Source organism: Numida meleagris, chromosome 6, assembly GCF_002078875.1.
Source record: "Numida meleagris isolate 19003 breed g44 Domestic line chromosome 6, NumMel1.0, whole genome shotgun sequence".
Lineage (NCBI taxonomy): Eukaryota > Metazoa > Chordata > Aves > Galliformes > Numididae > Numida > Numida meleagris.
This window is the reverse complement of record NC_034414.1, coordinates 18,542,273-18,561,352: the sequence shown is the minus strand read 5'-3', so window position 1 is coordinate 18,561,352 and position 19,080 is coordinate 18,542,273. Positions and strand designations below refer to the sequence as shown.

Here is a 19,080-nt window from a genome sequence, read left to right as displayed (position 1 = left end):
TTTTTTTGCACAAGGAGCATTGTCTGTACCATTTTGTTTGTTCAAAGTGTAGTTAATATCTGCAGGCTGCGGGCTCACAAGATGCAAGAAGCATGTCGGTGACAGATTTGACTGAACAGCTGGCAAGTACTGAGCAGCTGGTAATACAGCTAAAGGAGCTTGTCCGAGAGAAGGATGCTGAGCTTCGAAATAAAGATCATCAGTTAAAGGTACCGTGTATGTATTCTTGTCAAAAGGACTGTTTAAAAAAACACTTTGGTCCTGTTTATCATAAGCTGATCTTGTATAAAAGCTTTACAGTCAGCTACTGCAACCGGAGGAACTTCAGGATGCATTGGTAACAATTAGCTGTTGTGGATATCTGGACGTTACAGCTTTTTGCCAATGTATCATCTGTTCCAGAGGTTTATCTGAGTTTGGATGTTACACAAGCAGCAGTCTCTTCAGTCTCTTTCAAAACATTGTTTTGGATTTAGATTTCTTTGTTTTATTTTTAGATTTTTGTCTGTTTGTTTGTTTTTAATGGGAGAGTTGAAGGACGCAGTTGTTCATGTAGCTAATTTAAGTTCTTAACAACTCTGATGATTGTAGGAGGAGAAGGAATCTGCTGATGCCAAACTTTCCAAAGTGAAGCTGCAAAACAAAGCCAAGGTTGCATCGTTAACCTCACAACTGGAAGAACTTAAGAAACAGTTAACAGCATCAGGAGGCTTGGAGGAGAAAGCAGAACAAAAAAAGGTAAGTACCTTTGAGTTTGAAAGTAGACAGTTAAATATACTAGACTTGAATATGGAGCTGAAGACCCAGTTTTGAGCTGCTTCGGTCAGGTTAGGATCAAGATAAGCTTTGTAGTTGCTGTCTGCCAGTCTGTGTATTTCCATCTAATTTATTTTTCTATAGAAATTTAGAAAATTGTGCATTCCTTTCAAATTGTTTTAGTAAAAAAAAAAAATTGAAAATTGTACTGCTCTCTGTTTTACTAGCAGCTCAAACTCGTAACACATTGTAGTGGAAACGCTATGTCATGGCCTGAACCAGTGACTGAGCACTTGGTGGGAAGGCAGGGCCAAGCCAGGAGAGCTTAGGTACACGTAACGCACCTGAGTAACCAGAAGGGGTGGAGCCAGGATCCACCCCTTCCCTGACCTCATTTAAGGGTTGGCAGTGGAGGTGAGGGCATCTCTTGCTGGAGATCTCTGCCTACCTGAGGCTTTCCAAAGGTGAGCAGCTCTTTTCTTGCATTTTTGCATCTGGGCTTGTTCTCATTTGCTGTAGCCAAAGACTTTGCCGCCCTGCTATTATTGTGGTACTTTCTGTCCCATTATAGCATTACACACGAAGCAGGAATATATGTTTTTGAGAAGAAATGAAACTAAAAAACCTACCTTGTAATTTTAATACCCAGAACAACAATGGAAGTCTAAAAATGGCCTTGGTAGCAAAATGTGGATTAAATGTAATAATCTCTCATTTTAGGTGACCGGTATTTCACCATTAACAGAGATTTTAAAATTTGTAGTAATGCTTTCATACGAGCAGATTTGTTTTCCTTCGTAATAGCATATTTTAATGTCCTATAACATCTAAAATAACTTGAGTGAGACTTTTAGATTTGACTAATTATTTGTACGTCTGATCTGTTTTCCTAGTAAGACGTATTCTTAGCAATTGGGTTTGATTTCTTTTGTAATGGCAAGTAACTTCCATAATCCAGTCATTGTGCCTTCTAAATTATGATTGGAAATATTGTGCTCTGGAGGAATTTAGTTGACACTTTTTTTCCCCACTCTCCAATAGTTTTGTCTTTCCTCTGTGTTATATTGATTACACTTTCCAGGTTATGTGGGTTACAGAGGCCAGAGGAAATAAGTAGCCTTTCCACATGTTTCAGTTCACTTCGCATCAATAATTATCATTAATAATTTAAATATGATGATTTCTACACACTTAATAGAAATACCGTGCTGCCTTTGTTTGGCTTCTTCTTGGAGTTGTATATAAGGGAATGGAAATATCAGCCACAAGTAAAGACTACTTTATTTAACCAGTATTGTTGGAATAGGTGGAGGTACCCTGAAGTCAGTCACTACCTATTTATGGTATTCAAGACTCCATGTTTTTGCAGGCATCAAGAGATGGTGACCAGGAAAATGCTGCAGCAAATCGTGGGAAAATACTGGTGCTGAGAAAGAGAATTGAAGAACTAGAATCCCAGATCACGCAAAAAAATGAAGAGTTACAAAAAAAGGTGGTAATTTAAGTGGTGCTGAGTGTGGTTTTTCACATTTGTGCTGTAGAATTATATTTAAAGTCTAAATGAATGTTCTGAGAAAGCTTTTGGCTGAGAAGACAGAGAAGGTTATATGTCATAACCTGCTTGAGAAAATACAGTAGTAGTTGTTTCATTGTGTCTTCAGTTAACAATGAATTCTTAAGAATACCTTTTATAGTATTTTTCTAGTAAATGGAAAAACTGTATTAATATGTGGGTTAATATCATCTTTAAACCTTTTATTTTGAATAAAAATGCTGTTTTGCTTCAGTTGCAAAAAGCAATTCATAACAGGATGAAATGCAAACAAGGAATAATTTCATGTTGTATGTTTTGTGACTATTATTATTGACTGTGGAAAGTGGCAGGGATGCAACTGCTACAGAATTTGAGTAAGAAACAGGCTTAGTAATTAAATGTTATGGCTAAAATTGAACTGGGTTATAAATGTGCTGGCAGTTTTTTCAGTAATTTAAAACAGGCTGTAAGGAGGTAATTCAAACTGGTCTTCTGTGCTGTAGATGATAGAAGTGTAGATTACATGCGGTGTTGTCTTTTCGTTTTCAGGATGCTGAATTGGAGGCTCAGCGCTATCGGGGAACTGAAATGGATGCCATGCTGGCAGAGAAAGAAAAGAAGTTAGCTGAAAGAGACGCCTATATCATCGATTTACAGATAGCATGTGGATCAGGTGGTGTTACAAATGAAGTACTCTTGCCCAATGAAGAGCTGAAGGTATATTAGCAGCTCAAATATGAAATTTTCATAGTAATTTCAAGGAACCAACAAACCCTGATGTTATATGATCAGTCCTTTTCTGATGCATAAATAATCTGCAGTTATTCATGTGACTACAATTTCTTCACTGATTATTTCACTTATTGTGAAATAAGTGAAATAAGATCTATATTTATTTACTTTAGTCAGTATCATTAATACTGATTTTGGAATGAAAAACTTCATTCAAATTTATACCAAACCTGAATTTCTAGTTTAATGTTGCTTAACATTAGAGGAACGGCTAGGAGGTGGGTTCATGCTGATGGCTTTTTCTTTATTCTGGATCCATTCTTCTTACCATCTTATGGTTTGCATTCTAAAGAACGAGCTGTCCATTAAAGAATCATCACTACAAAGCATGCAGATTCTTGTTCAGCAACTTAACAAGAAGGTTGGAGACAGTGAAGAAAAATGTAGCTTGTTCCAGGAAGAGATTGAGACTCTTAAAAATATTCAGAACAACGAAAGAGAACGTTTCCAAAAAATGGAAACTACGTATATAGAAAATGTAAGTAAGCACTGTAAAAATATTTGCTTTTGTTGGTGGAAGAAGTTGTGTCTTGGCTATAGAGTTGCTATTTCAATAACTGAGAAAAGCCATTTTTAATTTTCAGTGATTCTTCAGTTAAGGTCTAAATAATCATCAGATGAATTAAAAACAATGAGGCTATAAGTAGATGGTTTGTGCAGGTGATTATTGAAGATGGAAGTATTGTGCAAGGAAGGATTTTAAGGATGTGGCTGATGTCTGTGCACAGAGGAACTAGGATGTAAATGAGTGAAGTGAGTTTTGAAGCATTCTAGTAGAAGAACCTCCAAACTCTCTTCCATATGGTTCTGTACCTGAAGGTGTAAAAGTGCACACATGCAGTGGCTAGTGGTGTTTCTGGGTTATTTAACCATTCTCAATACGATGTGGCTATTTGACAGATCATTTTCATTTTTGCTGTGAACTAAGCAGCACACTTCTGAGCGTGAATACATTGAAATTGTTTTTGTTTTGACTGACTGAAATATACCTAGTGAAGTTTGGTATACTGAATGGGAAACTTTTTAATGTCTGTTTAACAGGCAAAGATAAACAACAATTTGTTAAATAATACTTAAAACCAAAAGAAAAAAAGAATCTAGGGGGCATGTTATGCATTCCTTGATGTTGACAAGGTTTTCCAACACCCCTGAAAGTTATATCTTCGATTTTAACTTGATGTGCTTAATCTTTCAGAGTTTAAGTTCTGCCATCATTTGATTTTTGAGTTTATTTTACTTGAAATAAAAATGCATTTTTTAATCCTGAATATGACCGTATGTGTTCCGTAGCACAGTGTTAGTAAAGAAATAAAGACAAACAACGGAGACTATAAAAGCCATTTTGGAGAGCACAGTTTGGTTGCTCAAATACAAATGTGGGTAGGAGTTTATGTGGAAAAAAAAAACCACAACCTCTGCTTTGTTAAAATAAATTCAGAATTTTTATTCGAAGTATCATTAGCGAGATTCTAAAAGTTACATCCAGTTCTTTCAAAAGTTGTAAGATGATTGTTAACAAAATTCTGGGAAAAACAATGCAAATTTTTGAGGTGGGGGTGGCTAGATTTCAAAGCTGTATGGGCTTAATCAATAGAAACTTGTAAGAAATGGGTATGATCAGTGTAGTCTTTTAGAAATGAGAATTCTCAGAACAACAGCATCCAAAAAGATGGATATCTGTGATTTTAAGAATGGACAGTAGAATCATTAAGGTTCTAGTCCAACCATCCACCTACCACCAACATTGGTACTACATCTCCCCTTTCCTTAATCACCTCCAGGGACAGTGACTACACCACTTCCCTGGGCAGCCTGTTCCAATGCCTCACCACTCTTTCTGAGAAGAAATTCTTCTTCCTAATGTCCAGCCTGAACCTCCCCTGTCGCAACTTGAGACCATTTCCTCTTGTTCTGTTGCTGTTACCTGGGAGAAGAGGCCAAATCCCACCTTGCTACAACCTTCTCTCAGGTTGTGGAGAGTGATAAGGTCTCCCCTCAGCGTCCTCTTTTGCCAGACTGAACAATCCCAGTTTCCTCAGCAATTCCCCCTCAGACGTGTGCTCCAGACTGACTCTTCACAGCTTCGTTGCCCTTCTCTGAACACGCTCCAGGGCCTCGATGTCTGTCTTGTCATTTAAAGTGTGTTACTGTAAAACTGAGGTGCATCTCATGCAAGTTGGAGATTTATTTGTGTGCGTCATTGTCTTTGGTAATCACTGACTGATTACTATATTTACTGCTAAGCGGAAGCAAAGCTCAGATGTCATAGAATACGTTAGCTTGCTGTACTTTAGTTAGTTCAGTGTTCTTTTAATGTACTTCTTGGAACTAGTTTCATATTTACGTTGTGTGCATTTTCAGGTACGTGTGCTTCAAAATATAGTTCTTGAAAAGGAAAAGGAGCTCGAAGCACAGGGAAAAAAACATGAGCAGGAGCTCTTTAAGTTAGCTGCTAAATCTGATGCAAGTGCTGACTTAGAACAGGTATGTTGCTTTGGAGACTCATTAAATTGCTTTGACTTATCCATGGGAGTTTGGAATAATGTATTTAATTACCACTACAACACTGTTCAGATGTCTGGTTGCGAAGCTAAAGATAAGATTCTCTTTGTCTTCTGAAAGTTTTAACTTCTTTATTGATAGCTTGATTTTTTTATTTATTTATTTATTTTTTGCTAGCTACTAAAGGCCTTGAAGCAGAAGCTCCATGAAAAGGAAGAAGTGATGCTGGGAAGAACACAGGTGATAGACGTGCTGCAAAAAGAACTGGATGCCAAGGACCAGGAATTGAAAGTAAGAAATATCATATACACGCTGCTCAACTCATCTGGTTAATTACAAGTTCCAAAAAATGTTGACTGTATACAAAGATGATTCTGCATAAAATATTTAGGCAGTGCTCTGGGAGTTTTTGTCATGTACTGGTAATGCTATCATGATTGTGCAAGCAAATATTAGTTTCAGTTAGGAAATGAAGTTAAAGGATAAGTAGGTCCCATGAAATATGAAACTCAGTTGTCCTCCATAGTTTGTTTTGATTCGTTCTGGGAACTTACTGCATACAAATGACTTTTTGCCATCAAAAAACTTCAGTTTCTCTAGTTAGAATTTGGAGAGAACTCCAAAACGGAGGCTTTCTTTTTTTTCCGCTGAAGAGAATGTTTTCTAGTACTGTGAAGTATTTCTAGGGATTGCAAAACCCCTAGCTAATCAAGGTTCTTTGTGTTTAAGCACCTAGTGTGAACCCTGATTATAGCCTTTTGAGTGCTGCTACTTCAGTTCAACAATGTAGGAAAAGGACAAAGTCTCAAAAGGCTTTTGGAACTCTTTGCTGAAACAACTTGTTTGAGAATTGCCAGGGCCAGCGTTTTAGCCATACTCTTTCTAAAGTATTTTCCACTTGTCAAGAGGGTTGTCAGACTCGCAATCTATTAGAAATAATTTGAACTATGTAACCAGGTAGGCATCCTGTCCTCCTGAGGTAGTCAAGATGCACAGCAAAAACGAGTGATCCACGAGCTGTTATCCTAGCTAAGTCGGTGCTTTATTCATCCTTCACATTTGTCATGCATTGTGCCTTATGCAGGCTTTTTTTTTTTCTTGGGTTAGATGCATCTTGGAGGAAGATGCTGTACAAGAATGGTACCCAGTGCTAGTGTGTTGAGGGGACAGAAATGCACACCTTGAGGATAGCGGGAAGGGTAAACCGTGACAACGTGAACTTAGAGCAGTTTAAACTGTGGCGGAATCTTGGTCTTAGTATTAAAATAATAGGAAGTCTTCCTTTACATAAACAGTACAATCACATTTTGAAAATATTGTCTCTGCTGTTCTCACAGCTTCTTTACATGGACAGTTTATGGATTATGAAAGCAGGCTTTTGCACAACAGATCTAATCTGGAGAACTGCTCTGTTAGAGTGATCTGTAATGTCTTCTAGCTCTTGTATTATGAGTAATGTGAAAGCACTGAAAGTAGAATAAGCACCAACAGGAAACTAGTTAGTAAAAATGCACCATAAAAGAACAACTGGATCATGGTTCACTAGTTTTAATTTTATCAGATGTAAGTAACGACATCTGAATGGCGTTGTAGCGAACATTCTTAATCGTTGATATCACTGTTGGATCTTCCAGTTTTCTAATACACCATACAACCAGGCATTCATTTTTATTCTACTTTTGCCTATGGGAGAGGTTGCATGTAGTTTGCACCCAAAAATAGCAATGCTGTTTTTTGAAGTTTCCATGTAGGCCTTTGAAATCAAAGCTGAGTTTTTTGTATTAGAGCCGGTTGGCCAACAGTAGTGCCCTTTTCTGATTATAACACGATTAAGTGTGTAAGAGTGCACACACGATGTTTCACAGTGGTACTGGAAATACTTTGTATAAAAAAAAATAAACTTCATCTTTTTAACAGGAGATTAATGAAAATATGAAACGTCTTCTGTCTGAAAAAGAAAACCTCCAGTCTAAACTGGATGCTGAGAGACATGTATTAAGAGCCCAGATAAAAGACATGATGGAGAAACACATGCTTGAAATGACAAAAGTCAGGGAGAAGTACGATGCTGAACTGAATGAAATTCAAGAGAAACATGAAACTGAGCTGCAAGAGAAAGATAAGGCTCTGTTTCAACTCAAGAAACAAGTGGCAGAATTAAGTGAGCAGACTAACTCAAAAGATGTTGCAGATCTGGAGTCTACAGCCAAAGAGAAAATGGAAGAATTAGAAGGTATCCTATTTAAAAAGTTGTCACATAGGAAGAGTTACTTTGCACCATACCCTGACATATTGTATGCCAATTTAATTTGTTTCTCAAATAGAACTACATGAAATTCAATGGAAAATTTATTACCCTAAAAAGTATCTGTGCTCAAGTACTGTAAGTATGGGGGTTATGGGAAAGTAAAGATACCACATGAGCTGTAAATTGCTCACTATATTTTTCTAATGTTTTTCTTCTCTAAATGTAGTTGTCTTGTATAAGTGTTACTTTCAGCTGCTAAAGAAATTAAACATAGGTCTCTTACTGATAATCATTCTATGATTTTAAGTAATTTTTATGCCTTGTTTCTTAGTGCAATTGAAATTGAAGACAGAAGAGGCCAGCAAATCAGAAGCTAAGTTTCTGAAAATGAAGGCTTGGTCTAAGTCAAAAATCAAACAGCTGGAAGATGAGCTGAAAAATGTATGTACAGCATTTTTTAATGTTACAAACCTCTTTTTTAAAGTGACTTTACTTGGCTGAAAAAAGTAAAATGTGGGGTAAATAGAATATTAAATGAATTTATTCAAAATAACTGTGTAAAAATTGAATGGATGTTAAATGTTGATACAGAAGGAAGCTGCAACAAAAGTGCAAATTTTGATGCATTTGAAAAACTTACAACTGCTTTTTATTTTAGTTTTCTTTGAAGAATAATGATCTGTCTGCCTTGAACAACCGTGTGTCAGAATTAGAAGTTGAAAAGGAAGAACTGGAATTAAAACTTCAATCGTTACATGAAATCAGAACTCAAAATGGTAAAACAAAAAAGCTAACAAAAATCTTTTTTTTACTTTTCTATTGCAGATGGTTCAATGTAAAGAGGCAAAGCTAAATGGACTTCTGACTTTCTTTGTTTTAAATTTCCAATGCATATCTTTTTTTTTAAACAGATTTGGAAGTAACTTCATGCTGCTTTGAGCAACAGCATACAGTACTTAACTCAGAGTTACAATTCAGTTTTTCCTTCCCTAAGCCTACTTGTGCTTAATAGTTCAGGCCTTGCTGCATTAGACAGAATGTCTCTTGACTTGTCTAGAAAGTGGGAGAGGTATCTTCTTAGGATGAGAAATGAGAACAAGTGTATCTGGAAAAATCTAACAGAGTATGTATAATAAATGTTTGACAGCAGTGAGTTTAAAGTAAATTAAGAATTATCTCAAATAACTTTTTTCTTATATAAAGATTTTGAGAAGAACTTTTGTATAAAACCTCCGAGCAGTAATTAGGTTTAAAATACAGTTCTGAGAGATTTTTTGTCTCATCTTTTTAGTTTTTATGACGTTCATTTTTTTTTTTTGGATGGAAAATGGTAGAATTTTCAGTTTACTGGTATGAATTGTTAGCAGGTTAGATTTAAGGCACTCATCAATGTTTAATAAACAAGAAGTCAGTCTTGAGGGTAAGTGGACAGCCCAGCGCAGCACAGGTCGTCTAATTGAAATTAATCATCTACATTATCATTTTGAATTTTTTTTCAGTTTTTATTGATCTTCCTATTGGTTTTGTGTCATAAAAACCTAATTTTTTTTTTTGTAGAAGAATTACTAACTAAGCTGGAAGTCTATGAAGAACAGCAAAGGAAGTTGCAAGCTGATCTTGACCAAGTTACGAAGAGAGCAGCTTCACAGGTTAACTTTAAAATTGATCTGTATGAGTTACTGACTGGCTCAAACAGCGCTTTGGAAAGTATGTTAGTTGGATCTTGGTGCTGAAGATGAGTGATACACAAAATTGAGATGTCAGTAGCTGTTAAGTAACAAGCTGGCAGGATTTGAATTAATTAAATATGGATTTCTACTTACTTTTTCGCATAACTTAAATTATATTTCCGTAAACTGCTTATGATTTATTTAGTTACGTTTAACGTGAGTTATCAAAGTGTGACTTATTATTACTTTGTGTATGATCTGAATAACTTTCAGAAGAAAATAACAGATGAAATCCTAACAGATATCCAGGTATGGATGACAAAGGGAGAAAATTCAGAAAATTATCCCAAAAGACTTGTAGATAGGTTAAAAGCATACGTTACTCTTAGAACTAACTGATTTTTGTACAAGCCTAGCTGCAAAGCCAGTTTGAAAATACTTTGCTGAAAGTATTATCTAGAGCTTTTATGAATTTTTTTTGTTTGATTGATTGTTAAATTTATAAAACTAGGTTTTATTTTGAAGGAAAGGCAGAAACATCCTTATTTATCTCCATTACTTTTATCCATGAATGGAATTTCTTATCTCAAGTAAAGGAAGGTGAATATTGTTCTACTTTGAAACATTTCTAAGATGAAAATTTACAAGAAAAACATTTTGGTTAAAAATACTTCTAGTTTAAAAATATGTTAGACTAAAAGTGCAACTGGCAAGTAGCATTTTAGGTATTTTCCTAAGTGGTGAGGTTTGCTTTTTACACCATCTACGATAATTATCTTTATTCTCATAGAAAATTATGTGAAGCTATGAATAATATGGATAACTTTCTCTGTGAATGGTTTGCCAAACTAAAAAGTCATTTATGGTGGGTTTTGGTGAATATATTTTCATGGCCAATTACTCTTGTTAGGCCAGTGAATCGGGTAGTGTGGATGAATTGCAGAGTCAGCTCTTGGAATGGCAAGAAAATGTTCCAGAATCAGAGGAGTCACGTGAACAAGTCAGAGAAGAGAAATCTGCTATGGCCTTGAGAATGGCTCAGATTGAGGAGGAGAGAGAAGGTGGGTTGTTTTTCTTAATTAAATTTCACATACATATCTGATGCGCACATCACGTCTTACATATTTGTCTGTTCTACTTCAGACTGAATTGATACTGTTCTACCATGACTAATTTATGCAATCTTAAGACTTAAATAGCCAATATAGTGAATTTGCTTAAATTTGCAATTCTTATTTTTTTTACTATGTCCTTGAGTCTTTCTTCCATATGTTCATTTTTTTTTCTTTGTATCATTTTTTATGAGTAGATGTGCTTGTTCTGTTTGCCATCCAAGTTGCTGCTCTCTAAGACAGCTTGATCTTACTTCCGAAGTGTACTGTCCACATATGAATGAACAGTGCTTAAAAAGTTCACCATATGTTAAAGTTACCTGCCTTGAACAGGTAGTAAAGATGCGGGTTTAAATTTGATATTGGATGGTGCTTTAGTAAAATTTTAGACAAATTTTCCCTTTAAATATCATCAATCAGAAACTTTTCTTAGAATGTTTAGTAGTCTGTTAGTAAGTGTCACTTGTGTGGTCAGCTGAATAACAGTAAGTGTTACAGAAAATAACATTTTGAGCAATCTCAGGTATTGAAGTTTTCTAAATTATTAAACAGCTGATGAGAAAGTGAAGCAGCTTCTGTTAAATCTCATAAAAGTCTGGTTAAATTTCAGTTAGTTTATACTGCTTATTTCCCAAGTAATTTAATACTTCATTATAATTTTTGTGCCATTATTTAACTGTGTGAGGATTAATGGCACCTTTTAGTGTGCACAACCTACCACCATAATTAATTCAGTTAGAGAACTTGAGTCTTCGCTTTATAATCTGCAATTGATTAATTATTTTTCATTTAAGGAATAAATATGGAAGTTCAGCATATAAGCATAGAAACGTTTTAAAGATCACGTCTCATCTTTTTGAGGATTTTACCATGTAATGTTTTGGAACTGAAAGAGAGTAATATTCCCTTCATTAAAACTACCTGTTATCTCATATGCAGGCACTACAGATCCACATGCAATATTAATAGCAGTTGTAAAATTTCATCTGCGTCAGTCTGTGTTTAATTTTGCGTTTTTTTCCCCTTGGGATAAGCATGACCTTTCTGTTTCTGTTTTATTTTTTCCTGCCGTTACACCTGATGAGCCCTCAGCGTCCCTTCCCCCTCCACTCCTACCCTACACTGCGATTTGGTCAGCCAGTGAGAACATAGTTTCCCATCAGTTTTGTGCATGCAGGTTCCTGCAGCAATGGCAACTTGTAATGTACTGTTGCTGATTTCTTCCGATGTTGGTTCTTTTGAGGAAATTGCCAACAGTACCTTATAGTATTTGCCATTGATGGTATGTGGGTTTTAACAGTACGTGTAACAAATGCTGTCTTTTAACTTGATTTTTTTTCCCACTTGCAAAGCCTATTTCTTCATTTATATTAACTGAATCATGTTTCTTTAGTTTGCTTTGTAGTAACAGCTGACTCCATATTTCTAGAGAAAAAGTTCTTGGCTTGCTGCAATTGGATATAACTACATAAGAATCAAATTTATTTAGAAATTTGTAATAGAAATTGAAATTCAGTAGCATTTCTAAAAAGCAATTATATTCCCCCATGTAAATTGCAGGATTTATTTGCATTAATAACAGTTACCAGTATTTTAAGCAATCTAGAAACCCACTACTCGTTCTGTCACAGTCTGTGGGAATTTGCCAGTTAAGGCACTTTTCAATTTTAGAATGAATGTATGGAGAGCTACAAAATCTAGGGGATGATAGCATTGACTGCCATCTATAAATTCTGGCGTGTTTCTTTGCAAACCACTAAAGATTGGGATATGTAACGCGAAGAGTAACACACAAATATAGATACATCATTAGTTAATTTGAATGCAGTGTGAATCAGAATAAAAGTGTTTTGGAAGTTCTTCAGGTTTTTACTTTAGGTATAATTGCAAATGAAAGGCTTCCTGTGCTGCTGCAAAACATTAGAAAATATATCTACTTACTGTTGTTAAAGCAGTGCTGAATTTAGTTTAACTGAAAATGTTTTAATGTTTACCAAAGGGTTCTACACCATTCTAAAGCTCTGATTTCTGTATTGTCATTTTTCATTTAACAATGGTGATCTCATTCTTTCTTTTGCTATCAAAAACAAAAATAGTCGAGTCACTAAAGGATAGCATACTATTCATTCTCATTATGCTTAAAAGTAGATGACTTCAATTTAAACTTCAAGGAATTTAATTCTTTCAAAGAAGGAATTAGAGGAATTAGATTCTGATCTTGAATAACGGTTTCTCTTTGAATTGCTTCCTGGACTACAGTAATAATTCTTGTAAGCAAAGATTTAAGGTGATCAGAATCTGACGTGTATATATATATTCTATATATATGTGCTTTGAAGAAGCACATATAATGATTGAAAACAAAATTAAAAATATTGTTGAATGCACGGAAGTGTGCAGAATGAATGCTGACAGAGTGACAGTGCAAGAAACCAACTTTTAATTAAAACCAGAAGTGAAATCCAATTCTGCAGTCCTGCTTAAATGACCCTTAAAGATTTTGTTTAACTTTTTTGCTTGAATTCTTTATGACTGTTAAGCATGTAGTTTTTAAATATCACAGGAAGAACTTTACTCACATCTAATAGGTGTTACAGGAGTGTGCTTTAATGAAATCTGTTGTACAAGGACATCTTATTCAGTTCAGATGAAAGCTGAGCATTCCCAGTACAACCTAATAGTTTCTGGGTTGTACTTTGCTGATGCATAAGTAAAGTGTTGTCTGAACTTTGCGCGTTGTGAAGACAGCTGTGTATTGATAAAGTTAAATTGAAAGCTAAATCTGAGATTATTTTTGGTTGAAGTATGGAGCCACCTTTACTTTCATTTCTTTTCACCAGCTGTTCTGTTTTGTCTGCTTTGCATGATACGCCTGTTACCTAATCTGTCGCCCCAAATGTGTTTTGTCATTATCACAAAACAGATGGGAATGTACTTAAAATGAAAAAGCATTTCTAACAGTGAACAAGATGCATACCTTAGCTTTTATATTCTGAATTTGTTCAGTGTGTTTTTTACAAATGATTCTGTATTTGTCTTTAAAAGAATGGTATTATTAATGTATGATAAGATGGTTTGATGCCAGTTGCAGTGTAACACTTGCTTGTGACTTCCTCAAATTATCACACTCGTACTAAAATTGAAGTTGAAATGGACACATTATTTACATAAAATTAATGTGATTGCTCACATTACAAAAACTACAGCTGTCTCAGCTGATATTATACAAATTGAGTATATTTTAACCTGGTAAATTGAAAGGCTATGTAGTTTGGCCTTTAATTGGTTGGATTTTATTATCATTTTTGTGTCAGCATAACTTCGCCCTTTCCAGTCTCTTGTATAAAGACTTCCTTTAGAGCGATGAAGAAGTAATGTTAGACTTCAGTTTGCTTCTTCTTAGTGAGATAGATATACAGACTTTATTCTTGTGTTCTACTAAGTAATGTTGGAGGGAAATCACAAGGTGAATGCTGTGGGTTGCTTCCTTAATCTTGTTCTATCCGTCATTCATAGGGACTTCAGCCTGTCCCAGGTCTCTTTTCATGTAGTAGTGTCTGATATAACTGTAATTACTTTCCTGTGGCACAAAACTGATTGAGGATGACTGGTTCTTTCCTGGCTGCTCTGATCCAGCCATAGTCTCAGGGCAACAGGAGCTGGAGGAGGAACTGACCACAGTTCAAGGAATGGGCAGGCTGGATCAGGCGGGAAGAAAAAGCAATCAGACCAACAGGAATCTTCAGGTGGGTTAAAAGTTATGAATATCTATTTTACCTGTATGTTATTGAAAATATGATGCTTTACAGTTGGATAAGTTAAGGGCTTATGAACTTAGATCAGTTATGTAAGTGAAAACTAGACAGGTTTGCTAGTAGATTTAATGATTGTGTATGTGCCAGAAGATGAGGAGCAATTCTAGTGGCATCACATCTCTCTGTTCCTTGAGTTGCGAGCCTGCTTAATTTTATGTTGAAAAATTTTGAGCTTCTCTCTGGAGTAATTCATATCATTGTAGCTGTGTACATGCTTCATATGTTAAGGCCATATTCTATGTTAAGATACAATCTTTATTAATTTATCTGTTAAGAGATTTACTGAATGGTTAGCAGTTAGTGTCAGTTCATTCAGCTTAACTTTTTAGTAGTTGGTGCTGTTGCTTGCAAAAAAAAAAAAAAGAGCAATATTTTATAAGAATAATTAGGATGTCACTTGCATGAACTTGCCATTGGAAGAATAATTTTGTGTAGTTAATTCCAGTACTTCACCCTGAGTTTCAGAGGATGCTATTAACTGTGGAAACTGGAATCAATTAAGGTTTCCAAATGTAATTATCTGTTGGCCTCTCAGATGCCTGAGGGTGGCGTCAAAGCTTTAGTAGAGACTGCGCAAAGCCTGTGGCAGACTCTGCTTCTCTGGAAATAACAGATTGAGGGTGGATGGGTGTCTATAGTGATCACGTATACTTAGATTTATGCACCTGAATCACTTGCTGGGTTTTGGAATATTTAGCTGAAACTACACTTCTAATAACATAATATGTTTTTTACCCTTGCTTCTTTTCTTCTTTTAATTAAATGTTACTCTTATGTTTTGCACGTAGGAAGAATACAGCTTTGATAGAAAACAATGCTTTCAAGAAGCACTGAATGTCACCTTGGATAGCACTGATTCAGCTGAAGGAGAAAATATGGGAGGTTGGTGGCCAGAATACACTTCACCTAATGCAGGTGTGATAAAGACTAGACAGTTTATTAAAGCATGCACAGCATCTGTACTTTGTGTCTATTTTTGTTTTCAAAATTCAACTAACAGCCCATTTGTGGTGTATTCTATTCTTTGTTGAATTTTTTTGGCTTGCATTTTCTTCCATTTCATTTTAAGCATGTGCGTGCTGGATGAACTGCCTAGTTTTGGTTCAGAAGTAGAATATAAATATTATTAAACACTGGAATTGTTTGAGCCTTGGTGCCTGTGAAATACCCTGTGTGGCAAGGTCATGCGGTTTTTAAGTTATGAGTCTTTTTCCTGTGGATGTGTTTCCAATCCATGTAACTTTTTTGTTTGGAAAACAGAATTGTATTGCACTGCTGTGTGTTTTGTTTTAAAAATCAAATAGCTGTTTTTTAGTGTAGATGCTTTTATGTCTGTGGTAAAAGCTGCTAGTATGTGTTATTGGTAAATAACTTGCAAATTTTGATATAGACCAGTTTACTTTGTTACTATAGCTTAAGATCTGATCTTGTAAGTGTATTAACTCATGATTAAAGTAACATCAGCCATATTATTAATTGGGATGCAATATTGATTAGAATATTTCTACCCGGTTCTCTATGAGATACTAAGTTATGCACATAGATTTTAGTTTTTGAAAAGTTAAGGCTATGTTTATCATTTGATATTTGCATGTGCATGGCCTCAAGCATTTCCACTGGAAGTGGTTGAGATTTAATTGTGCCCAGCAGTGGTGAAAATTGTGAATATAGAGATGAAATTCATTTCTAGTCTTAAGGATTTTTTAATAGATCTTTCTTGAAATAATTTTTCCTCTTTGACTTAAATAGGCTTACGGAGTGTAGTTGAAGAGTTGGAATTGGAAAGAAATCAACTGCAGGAGCAAATTCTGTTTCTAGAAGAACGTTGTCAGAATTTGGAAGATAGATTGCAGCTTCAAGGTAGAATGGAAGCTCTTCAGGTGGGCTTTTGTACTTCTCTAAATGCTGCTATTGTGAAGAGAATCATTTAGTTCTCTCTTCATATTACAACTATAGCCTACAGTAACACAAAAGTGTGAATTTGCAGCTAGCAAAAATACCTAAAGCCTATTCTATAGTTTCTGTTGGCTAAGAGTCTACACATGCTATATTATGCTCTGAAGTTTAAACCTGTCACTTCTATTCAGCAAAAGTAGAAGTAAGCATGTAAAGAAACTTGTTTGGAAGTAAGCTTCATTAATTATTGCAGAAACATGGTAAAGGCCAAAATGATTTCTGTCAATCTCTGTAGGATGCCTTTATCAGAAGATCAAGAGCTAAATTATTATTTTTTTTTTTTACTACTAGGATAAGTCTCTCTCACATACTTCAATTCAAAATTATATCTCACATACCACATATAATATATGCTTAGTGTAAGTGTATAACAGATATTGTAATGTATACTGTGATCAGTGAATGCACCAGAAGGAATAGTAACATAAATACTTGAGAGTTTTAAAAATACTTTTATAGTATTGCCTGACTGGTAAGTTACTATCCTTGATACTTTCTAAACCTAGTTTCCACAAAATGACGCAACTGATCTCTTTCTAACACTCCTCGAGCCTGATGCATTGCTCTTATTCTTCACCTGCTAAGTTGCACCTATTTATTTATTTAAGTATAATTATTTTAAGATACAAGACAACCTTTTACTAATATCTGAGAATCTTTTAACAAAACCTTTTGATACAGGTAACGTTTGATGTAAAGGAAGAAGGGCAGCTATTGAGGGCGGTACAGGTGTGTTCTGCCTCCTCCAGAATGCTAGCTTATTTTCATTAGAGGTGACAAGTTTGCCATGTTTGTCCTTTTTGATGTTGGTTCTGAATATGTGTTCTGCTTTTGCTTTTTGGTTGCTATTAGATTTTTTTCATGGTTTTATTTTTGAGTGAGTGCAGTGAATCTGACTAGAGTAGGGCATTTGTACTGTTAATTTAAAAAAAAAAAAAAGGCTGAATGAAGCTTGCTTTTTTCTTTTCTCCACAATTCCCTGTATGCTAGTCTAGTCTCCTACAGATTTCTTTGCATTCCTTCAAGTTGAAAAAAGTGCCAAAAAGTTGCCAGTTTAGTAGTATCCTCAAATCAATGAGGAAAGTGTGTTTTCAAAGCAGTAGCTCCTCCTATTGAATTAAATAAGGTGCCTTAACACTGTGTGTGTGTGTGTGTGTGTGTGTGTGTTGCTTTGGGTATAGAGCAATGATCCTTGAATTCATTCTATTATAACATCACTGAAGGAAATATTTCTGAAAGGTGGGTTGCATCTGTCTGAACTTGTGATATTAATGTTGTATTTTGAACTGATGAGTGCTAATACGCTAACAGTCTCTTACTATGTAGGATGTTAAATCCTGTAATGAGTCAGACTTTTGGAACTCTAGTTCTCTTATGCTGTTCTAGATGCTTGTGTGCAGTAATCCTCTTGATTAACTTTTTGTTGCAGAATGAAAATGAACGTTTGCAAACTCAACTCACGCAGTTACGCAACCAACAGAGTCGAGATGCTGAAAAGCATCAAATTCTGATCTCTGGCTTGAATGAGCAGCTAAAAGGGTAAAATAAAGATTCCTTGTAACTCCACAGACGATTTGCTTTCTTTGCTTTAAACTTAAACTTCCAGTGGACCAGAAGTGTAATCTGTTAAAACATGTAAATTTTTTTTACTTGATTATTGCTTCTGATTGCATTCGAGATGTTTTTGGACTTGGAAGTTTAAATGGAAATTGTAGAAATGATTATTCTCTTAGGAGCATAGTTTGGGGCCTAATAAACATAGGAAGCCTAAAGTAAGCTTTGTTTTCAAAATGGAATTTGGTTATCAAAGGTCTGTGTATGTGTTTTCTTTTTAGATTGAGTGACAGAAATAGCTTCCTTGAAACTTCACTTGGAGAAAAAGAAGAGAAACTGCTAAGCTTAACAGAAAAACTAGAACAAATTGAAACTTTGAGAAAACTGCTTCAAGAGAGGGATCTGTTGAACAAAGAGCTGGGAGAGAAGCTTGTGCATAGTGAACAAAAAGTAAGTTACTAAATAGTATTTAATTTATTAGAACTGGTGAACATTGTCTTTAACTTTTGATTTGTTCTCCAGAAGCAAATTTGCTGTTTTCGTAGCCAAAGGATTTGGCTCTTTTGTTTCATTACAGCTTTGTTCACATCGTGTAATTATTTTGCTTAAAAGTTGGGTGTAACGATTACTTAGACACACCAATACATTCATGCAAAGCACTGGTGGTGTTTTTTGATTGAAATGTCATCTTTGTTAATTTCAGTGTATAAATTCCACTCTTAGGTAAGTTTCATATTTTAGCTCTAACATGACATTTTAAATATGTTTCTATGATATAATTTTTTTATTTTTAATACTAAGCTGAAGGAAGTCTTAAAGAAATGCAGTGTGTATGAAGTGGAGAATGCTGAGCAGAAAAAAGTCATCAGTGATCTAACAGAAAAAGTTGCTACGCTGAAGGAAAAGGTAACTCATAAAATGAAAATACAGAACGTTCTTTTATTTTGATATGGTTCATTTAAATGTCAGCAAAGAAAACCTCAGCATTAGTTACACTGCAGATTTCATATACTGACCTTTCTGTATGCTAAAACAATCTAAAATTTAACATTATTATCTTGTGACTGTACTGTTGGGTAGGTCATTAGTTCGAGGATCAATTGTAAGAGATGGATTAGCTTAAATACTAGATTTAAATAAG

General features: G+C 35.1%; 1 protein-coding gene across 1 annotated transcript in view; it reads left to right on the top strand.

The window, feature by feature from the left end:
* Positions 1-19,080, top strand: part of LOC110401010 (golgin subfamily B member 1-like) — a 44,946-nt gene that overhangs the window by 4,500 nt on the left and 21,366 nt on the right. The window contains exons 3-21 of the mRNA XM_021401515.1: positions 66-209; positions 592-738; positions 2,126-2,248; positions 2,840-3,007; positions 3,375-3,560; positions 5,444-5,566; positions 5,762-5,875; positions 7,502-7,817; positions 8,164-8,273; positions 8,491-8,608; positions 9,390-9,481; positions 10,413-10,564; positions 14,207-14,360; positions 15,218-15,311; positions 16,179-16,309; positions 17,067-17,114; positions 17,815-17,924; positions 18,221-18,389; positions 18,741-18,845. Of these exons, the coding sequence (XP_021257190.1) occupies positions 66-209; positions 592-738; positions 2,126-2,248; positions 2,840-3,007; positions 3,375-3,560; positions 5,444-5,566; positions 5,762-5,875; positions 7,502-7,817; positions 8,164-8,273; positions 8,491-8,608; positions 9,390-9,481; positions 10,413-10,564; positions 14,207-14,360; positions 15,218-15,311; positions 16,179-16,309; positions 17,067-17,114; positions 17,815-17,924; positions 18,221-18,389; positions 18,741-18,845 (2,604 nt within the window). The remainder of the gene's footprint in view (positions 1-65; positions 210-591; positions 739-2,125; positions 2,249-2,839; positions 3,008-3,374; positions 3,561-5,443; positions 5,567-5,761; positions 5,876-7,501; positions 7,818-8,163; positions 8,274-8,490; positions 8,609-9,389; positions 9,482-10,412; positions 10,565-14,206; positions 14,361-15,217; positions 15,312-16,178; positions 16,310-17,066; positions 17,115-17,814; positions 17,925-18,220; positions 18,390-18,740; positions 18,846-19,080) is intronic.